This window comes from Anguilla rostrata, chromosome 9 (genome assembly GCF_018555375.3).
Source record: "Anguilla rostrata isolate EN2019 chromosome 9, ASM1855537v3, whole genome shotgun sequence".
Classification (NCBI taxonomy): domain Eukaryota; kingdom Metazoa; phylum Chordata; class Actinopteri; order Anguilliformes; family Anguillidae; genus Anguilla; species Anguilla rostrata.
In genome coordinates this window covers 22,621,863-22,632,542 of record NC_057941.1, presented here as the reverse complement: position 1 = coordinate 22,632,542, position 10,680 = coordinate 22,621,863, and the positions used below count along the sequence as shown (strand labels likewise).

At 45.2% G+C, this 10,680-nt stretch overlaps 1 protein-coding gene across 7 annotated transcripts in view; it reads right to left on the bottom strand.

Moving 5' to 3' along the window:
- Nucleotides 1-2,427: 2,427 nt before the first annotated feature.
- Nucleotides 2,428-10,680, bottom strand: part of robo3 (roundabout, axon guidance receptor, homolog 3 (Drosophila)) — a 158,501-nt gene continuing 150,248 nt past the window's right edge. For 4 of the 7 annotated variants that reach the window (XM_064351077.1, XM_064351070.1, XM_064351073.1 and 1 more), the window contains 6 exons: nucleotides 8,760-8,984; nucleotides 7,724-7,899; nucleotides 7,243-7,356; nucleotides 6,996-7,160; nucleotides 5,783-5,931; nucleotides 2,428-3,272 (listed from right to left, as the gene is read on the bottom strand). In XM_064351077.1, coding sequence (XP_064207147.1) covers nucleotides 3,261-3,272; nucleotides 5,783-5,931; nucleotides 6,996-7,160; nucleotides 7,243-7,356; nucleotides 7,724-7,899; nucleotides 8,760-8,984 — 841 coding nt within the window. In that variant the 3' untranslated portion in view covers nucleotides 2,428-3,260. The remainder of the gene's footprint in view (nucleotides 3,273-5,782; nucleotides 5,932-6,995; nucleotides 7,161-7,242; nucleotides 7,357-7,723; nucleotides 7,900-8,759; nucleotides 8,985-10,680) is intronic. The other 3 variants (XM_064351072.1, XM_064351075.1, XM_064351071.1) reach the window with 2 other exon arrangements.

The following is a 10,680-nucleotide window of genomic DNA, read 5'->3' as shown; positions in this document are numbered from 1 at the left end:
AATGACTGCCTGAGAAATCGGCGCGGGAGAAAGTGGCGGAACGAAAGGCCCGTGCAGCGCCAATCTCGGTCCCGGAGGTGGCATTTCCTGGGCATTGTGCCGGGAGAAGTTTGAGGCCGATCGGTAACCCTGTGGGACCGGACCTCCTCTCAGCTCGCACTGACCCGGATCCTGCAGAGGCAAGATTAAAGGGGGGAGTCGCTCCGTATCCCACCCAACACAAAATGCCTTCATGCCCGAGAGCGGGGAACCAGTGGGAGCTCAGATCGCTGCCCTTCTTCCTCTCTCTCCGGCACTCAGATGAGCAGCTGACCAAAAGGAACAAGTGCTCCAGAAGCGGGTCAGCGTTGCTGGTTGTGAAAAGTCTAAGAATAAATAAAATGTATGGCTAGTAGCTGCAATAGTAGTTCTACGAATTCAGAAGGATACGTTTGTAAAGTTTTGTCAAAAGAAACACATCTGGTTGGACGAAGCCAATTCTGTCCAGACAAAACCAGCCAATGGGAAGGGTTAAACATGATACTGGGACTACTGGAACAACAGGATCTACCTCATTGTGACTGTCTTTACCAACTGAGAAAACTGGAAGTCCAGATTTCAAAAACCTGTCCATATACAGTAGTTCTCACAAGAAAAAGGAAGGAAAATACGAACAAATCAGAAACCTTGGGCTTGAGGCGACAGATATAATCACATTTTTCATGAATAAAATCAGCATATTTGGGTATATACACAATGTCCTGTCCTCTGTTATAAGTACGTCTGGCTTGCATTTTGAACAAGGAAAACTACAAATAATGGCAAGCTGTTCTTAGTGTAATACCTCTGGGTTTTGAAAGGTTTAAGTAGATTTAAAGTGCCTATTACATATACTTAAGCTTAGATTTAGCAAAATGGCAGAAAGCACTAGCTTTCATTAAGCTTTATCAACCAATATCCTTATCTCCCTGTGCATGTATGCAATGCGGAAAATGGATGAATGTTTGACAGCCACATCCACTGTGCTTAATAAATGTTCTCCTCTAACCCCTGGGCCCTGTATCAGCCTCAGCGGCCATTTCCCTCGTGACACTTGGCTAATGAATGAGCCAGTGATTTATGGGTACAGGGATCGCTCTCGATACTGAGGGGAGGACAGCAGCCCACTGGGGTCAGTCCCAGTACTATCTCTACCCCACAGTGCCTCCTAGACCACAAAAGGTCACAGAACCACTGACATTACCCGTAGCGAAGTGAAGCCATTATTAGTGCAATGATGATTGCATCTATTTTATGGCACAGAAGCTCCCACAAAGGCAATAAATTAAGCCACTACAATGCTGACATTGCATGGGACTGAGTTTCAATGTATAATGTACAAAATAAGCAAGGGGTTTCAGAAGTGTAATTTGTGCCTTGTTATGTCTAATTCTTTTCTCAGTCATTGAACATGGGTCTTTTTTGGACTTTTTTTGAAAAATGCTAAATAAATATATAAACGTTTAAAGTGTTAAAAGTCTCGGTAACTATACCCACGTGGTTAAAATACACTTGTTTTGGCACCACGTTCAAAGCACACAAAAACACTTTGAAAAACAGCAGTGGATTGTGGGGCAGCGGGTCAGTCCTGAAGTGTCAGAGGCGGGCCACAGAGAGGCAGCACCTGTGCAGGGGAAGAGCGTCACCGTCACACGCCTGTCTCAGGTGGGCCCATAAAAGAACAGGGGATCCGCTCTCCCTCACTGCTCACCTCCAGGCAGTCAGGAGCCAATTTCATGCTTTTCACTCCTGGTTTATCTGCAGCGAACTGTACAATGCAAGCATGCATACATTCATATATATATATATATATATATATGTATATATATATAGTGCCCTCCAAAAGTATGGTGACTGTTAACAGTTGAGTGAAATTTGTTATTTTTGCTCAATACTAAATGCGTTTGGATTTGAGATCAAAAGATGAATATAAGAAAAATGTACAGACAATCAGCTTTTCAGCTCTTCATGCTATTTACATATGTTTTACCATTTTACAGAGAAAGCAGTATTTTGTCATTTTGATATATTTGTTTCCATACTTTCGAAGGGCAACCTATACACAAACACACACACTCTCACAGACACGTACACACACAGTCATCAGACTGGCTGTATATTCCATCAGTGTCGACCTCCTGGGCCTTGAAAATTGTCCGTGCCTTACTTCTTCCACATTCATAACCACCTTGTTCATGTGATTCATGTTTGGCGCTGGGTGTATTCATGTGGTAGACGCATGGTTTACAGGCATTTCAGACTGTCGGCTTTTCACACTTGACTGGCGTGAGCTTCACGCGTCTCCGACAGAGCAAATCCGCACTGACAGATTAATTTCACAGTGATGGCGATGAACGAACACAATTCAGGGCCATGAACCTGACACACCCGCGCAGGAAGAGCTGGGTCTTCATAGCTTAACAAATTTACTTTATTGTATTTTTTACAAAACAACAAGACTACCAAAAAAAAAGTCAGTCGACATTAACGGATCAATTTTGGTGTTTAAATGGAATACATTTTCTTCACTGTTTTCAGAAGGGTGGGAGTTCTGCTTTCTTCCACTGGCCATTGAGTCAGAAGCTTGCCATAAAAAAAGAATTAATTGTTCAAAAAACAAAACAAAACAAAAAAGAGGAACCACATTCTCATCGGACCACGACGACAGGGATCCAAACACAGGGACGGACAGGCAAAGGCGGCAACAGCGACGCTGGGGAAGTTCGGCTACCTGGCAGGCTGCTTCACACGGATTGTGCTTCGTGTTTTTGTTGTTCTTCGTCACAACAAAGAGTGCAATAGTATTTATGCTTTTCGAAAGTTGTACATTTCTACAAAAATGTTGGCACGTTCAGACACTGACTTTATAATATCGGGCCTTTTTCTTGTTTTTTTTTTTGTGTTTTTTTTTTTTTACACATTTCATTTTTTATAAATACAATATATTCTCTTTCCCTGCGTACGGGACTAACGTAGAAACCTTACAGAAATGTCTATGTACACATGGACGTGAGACGGCGGACGCACGCAACCCAGGAATCATAAATAATATTTAGAAAAAGAAAAAAAAAGATTGAAGTCCGTTGTTCAAATTTGACATTAATCCTGTACACTTTTCTTCTTTTCTTCTTTTCCCGCACTTTTTTATTCCATGGAAAGAGGCGTGTTCATGAAATACATTAGAACATGGAGGCAAAACAGGATGGTAGAGAGAAGAACTATGCCAAATCATCTGCTTCCTTTTATCTCATTTCCTGAAAATAAACAAACGTGAAACCGAGTTAGGAGGCAATACGGCCCATTTTACAACATTAACTTAAGTGGAAAAACACCCCGATTCATACATCTTAGCGAACAAAGTGTTCTTCCAAGTGCCACTTGGAAATGAATGAAAAAATAAACACTGATCCTTAACTTTGAAATGCTCAGGAACGTTTGGCAAGATAGGTTAGAGTTAGTTTTGACGATTGCGTCAGAAACGAAACACGACAGCTGCCTCAGTCTTGAAAGTTGAGGACAAACACACGTTTGTCACTCGATAAAAATGTAAAAATTTGTAATGTAAAATTGATTTGTGTGATGACTGAGTGACTTGACCTGGGTTTAACTGCTAACGAACGCCTGTGCTGCTCTGGGGTGGGGGGGTTGGGGGGTGTGGTCGTGTTCAGTTTGTCCTTTACGGGCGACCGATCGCAGAGCCAGAGAGCCTTTCTTCATCAGAGGAGCCAATAAAACAAAGCACACCTCCGATGGGGGGAGGGACCGCACGCCCCTCCCCCACGCCTGCCCCTCCCCATAGTCCAACATTCATTCAGGGCCTCTGCCCCAGTGGAGGAGATAACCTTAACCACTGTGACAGGGGAGAGGGGTAACTCGAAACTCCCACCCTGTGGTACATACTGCCCCCTTTTGTGTGAGCCGGCTTTCATGTTCTCCATGGAAACCCGAGAGTGCATACCCATGGTGGGGGGGTGGGGGCAGTGGGGCTGGACCCTCCACAGGGGGGGTGACCCCTGGGCCACCGAGAGCCTCTGACTGTGATGGTTTAAATTTGTGAGAGAGACTGACGTTCCCATTTCACAGACCTCTTCACCTGCACTGTTTACTGAACCTTTGGAAAACTGAAGCTTCAGTGATCCCATTGCATTTACAGACTTCATGGAATTCAGAGTAAATTAGGCTAGGGCCAACTGGTATTAATGCCAATGTGCTACAACATATATTTTGCATTGTGAGCTAAACTGTGGGCTGGACCCATTGCATCATGGGAGAGTCTAACACATAGGCTTCTAAAACAAGCCTTCAGTTGTGGTTCTGGACATCAACTGATCACCTCACAGCATGTGTAATTTGATCCCAAAGACCATATCCAAACAAAAGGCCACTTCTAAACCTCTTTCAGAATAAAGAAATTGGAGCTATGTATAGTCTGAGTCAGCCTGTGGACCTGGAAATACTGATCTGACAAACAGGAAGGGACAGGACATTGCAGCATGTGGAAGGCATGAGCAGTTGACATGTTGGAAATGAGATACATGTCAGCTTGGCACACTGTGATGGCAAACACTGAGCAGAAGCTCATTCCACTCCGCAAAGCTGACCTGAGGCTGTCTGGGACTCTTCTGGGTAAAATACTCCTCGGGTATTAAGTTACATGGAAAACACCCTGGAATCCTTTAATTTTTTGTGTGGAAGATGGTGAAGATGAAGAAGATGATATTAATTATTAATAACTACTGCCATTTATTATTATTATTATTATTGTTATCATTATTATTATTATTATTTTTATTATTAATAACAATAGCAGTTTATTACTAATTAATATTATTATTACTAATTACTAATAGTAGTAATAATATTATGAATAATAGTAATTATTATTAATAATAATAATAATTATTATTATTATTATTATTATTATGATTATGATGATTATAATACAACAACAATAATAATAATAATAATAATTATTATTATTATTATTATTATTATTATTATTATTATGAAAACTATTGCACTTATCCTAGTCATCTAGTTATATAGTGTCTACTGTTCTTCTGGGTGAATATTTAAATATACTGCTGTACATTACATAGGTTTTGGCAATATTTATGCATTTCCCACAAATAAAGCATCTTTAATTTGTGAAAGAGAGAGGGACAATGACAGAGGGAAAAGAGAGAGAAAGAGGGATGAGAGAGAAGTGGGCAGCTCTCATTCTCAGATCTCATGTCAGGGTCCTGGTCCGAGGGCCCCCAGGCTTGTCTCTGTCAGTCCCTCTGCCTTTCAGGTGAGCTTTACTGTGTGCGTGGGCCGGATGCATTCCACTGCCGTTAAGTTAGCATGCGCTACATGACACGTGCAACATGATATCATAACCAGGGCTGGGGTCAAGCCTGCTTTCAATTCAGTCAATTCTCAAAATGAACCTGAAATTCAATAAATGGACAGAAAAAGCATATCGTGTTCGAATGAGGAGTTTCCTGTTCACGAACTGAATTTAAATTCATTTTGCGATCCGACCGTATTGAAAATGGAGCTGACCCCAACACCCCGATTATAACCAGTGAAATGAACAGTATAGGCCAGATTAATGCACAGGCTTCACACGCAGGCCACGCTATTGGAGCCAGTGTTTGGATGGTTTGACTGGACACTCCGTGCTTCCGTAAGTGGGCTGATAGGTGCTGTTAGAGAGTCATCGTCGAGACCGGCAGGACCCTGTACCGCTGCGGACGGGCGTGCGTTTAGGTCCCCTCACCTCGTTCCGCTTCCGGCCCGTCCCCGTCCCCGGGCCCCGCGACCCCGTGGACCCTCGCGATGACGAGCTTCCCGTCGTGGAACAGTTGCTTGACATCTGGCCCCGGGCCACAAAGCTCGGTTTGTTGTAAGGGACTATGTCTTCCTCTGCTGACGACAACATGAACAACATTAGGGGGCAAATTACCCATCAGGCCAGTGCCAACTGCATTTATCAAAAGCCGTCTGATAAACTAGCAGTGACAGAACCTCTGTCTCTCTCTCTAGGATATGAATGCCCTGTAAGTGTGTAGATGTTGCATCGTCAGTGTGAAAGTATTTATGAAGAAGTAGCCCATCCACACGTGTGCTCAAAATCTAAAAACAGGAGGGGCTGGATGGTTAACATCACTTTATTCATATCACTAGTCTGATAGATTATTATATAGGTTATATAAAATTATGTTACATAAATGTATTCTGTCCTACTCCACATACTGTAGCTTGTTATCTTTTATTCGGTAAGGCCTGGCTGAGTAGCCGTGTCAGACACCAATATATCACTGGCCAGAATATTCAACCCCTACAGGCCTTCAGCAAATAGCAGAAAGGGAGTACACAGGATGGTGGGAAAATAAGTTTTACTTCTGTACATAATGAGCTGGATGTCCTTGGCACCGACACGCGCAGGCTGTGAATAATGCCTTTTTAGTACGGGTTTGTCAGCAGGCGTGTTCCTTCAGCAGAAATAAAGAGCCTGATAATTGGATCTGGGCTGAAGTGTTTTTCTGACCGGATTGCCCCTTTATTACAAGACAATGGTGGATTTTTTCCTTCTCAATCCAACATGCGTCTGTGTACAGTATTTGTGTTTGTGTGCAGGTGCAAACGGTACATGCGTCTGAGCAAACAGTGTGCATAGTGTGCGTGTGTGCGTGCGTGTGGGTGTGTCTGTGTGTGAAAGTGTGGATGTATGTGCATGTGTGTGTGTGTGCATGTGCGTGCTTGCGCGAGAGTGTGTACATATGTGTGTTTGTGCAGGTGTGTGTGTGTGTGTGCAAGAGTGTGTGCGTGTGTGCAGGTGTGTGTCTGTGTGAGAGTGTGTCCGTGTGTGTGTGTGCATGCATGTGCGTGTGTTTGTGTACGTGCGTGCGTGCGCAAGAGCGTGCACGTGTGTGTGTTTGTGGAGGTGTGTGTGTGTAAGGACGTACACTGCTTCTCATATGTATTCTTACCTTCTTTGCGTCGCTGTGCCACGCCCTTCCTGTGGGGGGTGCTGTGCTCTCCTCTCCTGTCCATTGATGACACTGCGTTCCCTTCTCTGTCCAGTGAGGTCTGACCACAGTCCAGGGGCCGCAGGAGCTCGTCTGCAGGGGGGGGCTCGGGGGGAGGGGGGAGATCTGTGGAAACGCGCACAGTTACCAGACTGCGACTTCACATCCAAACGTCCGGCTCTGACCAGCGCTCCACAGTGCGACTCACCTCCCTGGTTCAGCTCTCTCCTGTACTGCCCGCTTTTTGAGGTCTTCTTTTTGGTTCTGGACTTCTGTCCTGGGGGTGTGTGCGTGTCCCCTGCGGGTGAGGGGCGAGCTCGGCCTGGGGGAGACGAACGAAATGACTACACGTCCCACAATGCACCGAGGCTCAACACAGCGAAATGTCAATCTCAGTGCAGTTTCTCCAATGAAACAATCTCTCTGAATGAAACAGACTATCTTGGGCAAACTTCAAATCAAGCTTTTGGGCGTCAGGCTCCAAAAAGAAATAAATATTAAATCACAACTCTAATTAATTGATAGTTTTCCAAAGAACAGGCTCCAGCAAGCAGGAGTGCACTTTGTGCATTAAGCCACTTGTGTTTGCTTGATTACAGGCTGTGGAGGCATTGATTAGTGGTGCACTGCAGTGACATTGATTATGTCAAGCCCGCCAGCGCAAACCCAGGTAAGGAAGCGATAGGAACCTGCGCTGATGTTCTCTGTGCTCAGCGCTGCCCCCTGGCTGAGGTCCCGCCGGTGGGCGGAGCGCTGGGGGGTCCCCGCCTCCGGGCCCTCGTGATTGGCGGAGAGGTTGGGGTTGGACTGGGTGAGGGGCGGGCTGGGGGCCCGCGGCACTGGGACCGGTCCGCACGGCAACCTGCTGCGGAAACAGGGACGGACTCGCGGTCAGTCACGCCACACAAGACCCCCCCCCCCCGACATCCTCAAACTTCTCACTTTACCACACGTGTACACAGCCTTGGAAAACTTGGCTTTCACTCATTTGCAGACTGAGCTGTAGTTATGAAAGTGGCAGGCTCTGCATTTACAGACCTCTCAATGCCATCACAATAGCTAATGACATTAGACCATAGACACTTATGCTCCATATGGTAAAACCGCTCCGAATGTACACTCTGTGGTTCACATTGAAGCAATTTAATCTGTACTTTAGAGCCTCAGGCTTTGTGCTCAGAGTTTGTATTTCCTGCTGTGAAATGGAGCTTTTAGTTAAAGAAAAAAAAGAAAAAAAGAAGAAAAAAGCATGTCTGGTGTGAAGCTATGCGAGTCTTATTTAGAAATCGAAGCTCTTTATGACAAATGGATATTGAATCTAGCCTCAAGGTTTTTTTTTTTTTTAATAAGAAACCCTACACAAACATACATGGCACAGCAAAATTTGCCCACATAGCCTTGGGTAATCTGTATTTCAAAACCTCTTCCAATTCACTCAAAGCAGTTTTTTTTTTAAAGGCTGGAAAGGCAAGTAGGGCAGTATATATAAACAGCAGAATTTTGCTCAGTATTTATGTGGCTTTAAGGCAAAATATGGAATTGTTTTTCTCCCCTTTGTGGAAAGTTTTCACCAGAGCGAGGTGGTAGGTGGCAGACAGAAGACAGAGGAGAAAAGAAATGATCAATGTTCCATCCTTTATCTCAGGAACTCTACATCTCTGAGGCGAGGCCGAGCCGTGCCGAGGCAAAGCGTGCCGAGCCGAGCCGAGCCGAGCCGAGCCGTACCGCGCCATCTGCGGAGCGTCGAAGTGGTGCAGGCGCGGGATGTCCTCGCACGGCCGGCCCTCCTCGCGCGGGGAGGGGGTGAGCGTGGCCGTGGACTGGTGGCTGTAGGAGGTGGCGGGGGACGAGGCATCTCCCCGCGGGGGTGGGGCGGGGCCGTCGTCCGGGACCTCGTCGATCAGGTACGTCCTCTCCGGCAGGGGCGGACACCAGTCCTCTTCGTCGGACCTGTGAGGAAGGAGCGAGGGAGCAGTTAGACGCAGGTCTGCGCCGGACCCTCACTACACCAGCATCTCTCATGTTCTGAAACATTTGAGTGCTTCCATGAGTGTTTCGGTGCCAGCTGTTTTTCCATTAAAGCCGCTCTCAAAACAGGAACACTTGATGTTTCCACTCAGGGAGGAGGAGCAGAGTAAACGAAACAAGCCAAACCACTCTTCCCTTTTTATGGAACTTAACCCCTGACATTATGCATCAACAGCTTTGTTTTGTTTTGCAGAAAACCTGTAATAAAATGGTCTGTTCAATTAACTGTTTGTCTGTGCTGTCATGTTCCATTGCTACATATTAGCATGGCAAAATAACAGAATTTTCATTGACAGTGGAAGTGTTTAAATGCGTTTCACTGCAATGCACTGTTCCGTTAATGTCGCCACCATTATGTAGCTGCAACGTCGGCTGGACAAAAGCCAACCGACGGCTATAATTGGGACACAACAGGGAATGGCACCACAGTTAATTAGCATACGCAAGTGCTAATTGTGTCCTTCGCTAATGCTTTCTTTTTTTCAAAATGTTAAAATGTTAATTTTCATACTATTCATAATATTTATTTTATTTTGAATGTCAATGTTAGGGCTCGATTGTAAAACTTAAACTGCATTTCAATGGACCTATTATGCTCAGAGATATTTTGCAAACCCTGCAATGTAGTTTTGCGGGTAACCATAAGCAAGACGTATGAGTCTCGCACCTGAAGTACACACCATCCCATAAGAGACTAGCCAGGCACAAGGCTAACAGCGATAAGGGTCCATTTCCCCAAAATGATTAGTGGCTGATATCCGTGTCAATAAAGCTCCCGTAGGAGAGCAACATCATGGCCGCTGACCAAGCCATGCAGGTGACCATGATGTAAAGGTCATGCACAAAGACACATAAAAGAGAGTGCCAAAAGACGGTAAGCCACACAAGGGAGGCCGTCAAGACAGGCTTCACTGCGTAATCGCATGGACACGATTGGCTGTCGGATACAGTCACACTCTGAAGAATCAATAAACCGCGCGGTTTACAGTAAAACTGCAGTTACTCGTTTTGGACGAGTTTTGGCAGGCGGCATTTTTCGCAACACATGGCGTAACTCTGACCGTGGGAGTGTTAAAAACAACACCTCGCAAAGCGCAACTTCAGCAGCGTGACAATATTGACACGTCTGTTAAATTTAGTCCCGTCCTGACACTGGCATTACTGCGACGCGCGTACGTGTCCAGCAGCAACTCGAATGCAAATGTAAAAAAAAACACTTTAAATCATTCATTTAGATAATTAGCCACAATAGCAACACATGGCTCTTTTCAGCAGCAAATTGACATTTTGGAACAGGAAACATGAATATGCTTTTGATTGGGCCACTCAGGTTTTTAGCAAAGCTGTGATTTGACCAGTTTAGCACTCTCCTTCCACAACTCATTCATCAGCAGCCTAACTGGGCAACAGGTGAATCTATTGTAATTTGGGCCTAATGACGTCTCTGTCTCTTTAGCTCCGAGGGTCGATGGTATTGGTTGGTGGCTCATCGATTTCCACCGTTTGTAGCCCAATTAGACAGACAGGCCTCTGGGCAGCAATATCTGCGGTGTTCAGAAAGGGCGTTCAATTTTAGGGAGACATAAATACGTGGGGCGCAAACAGGCACTTGAAAAGG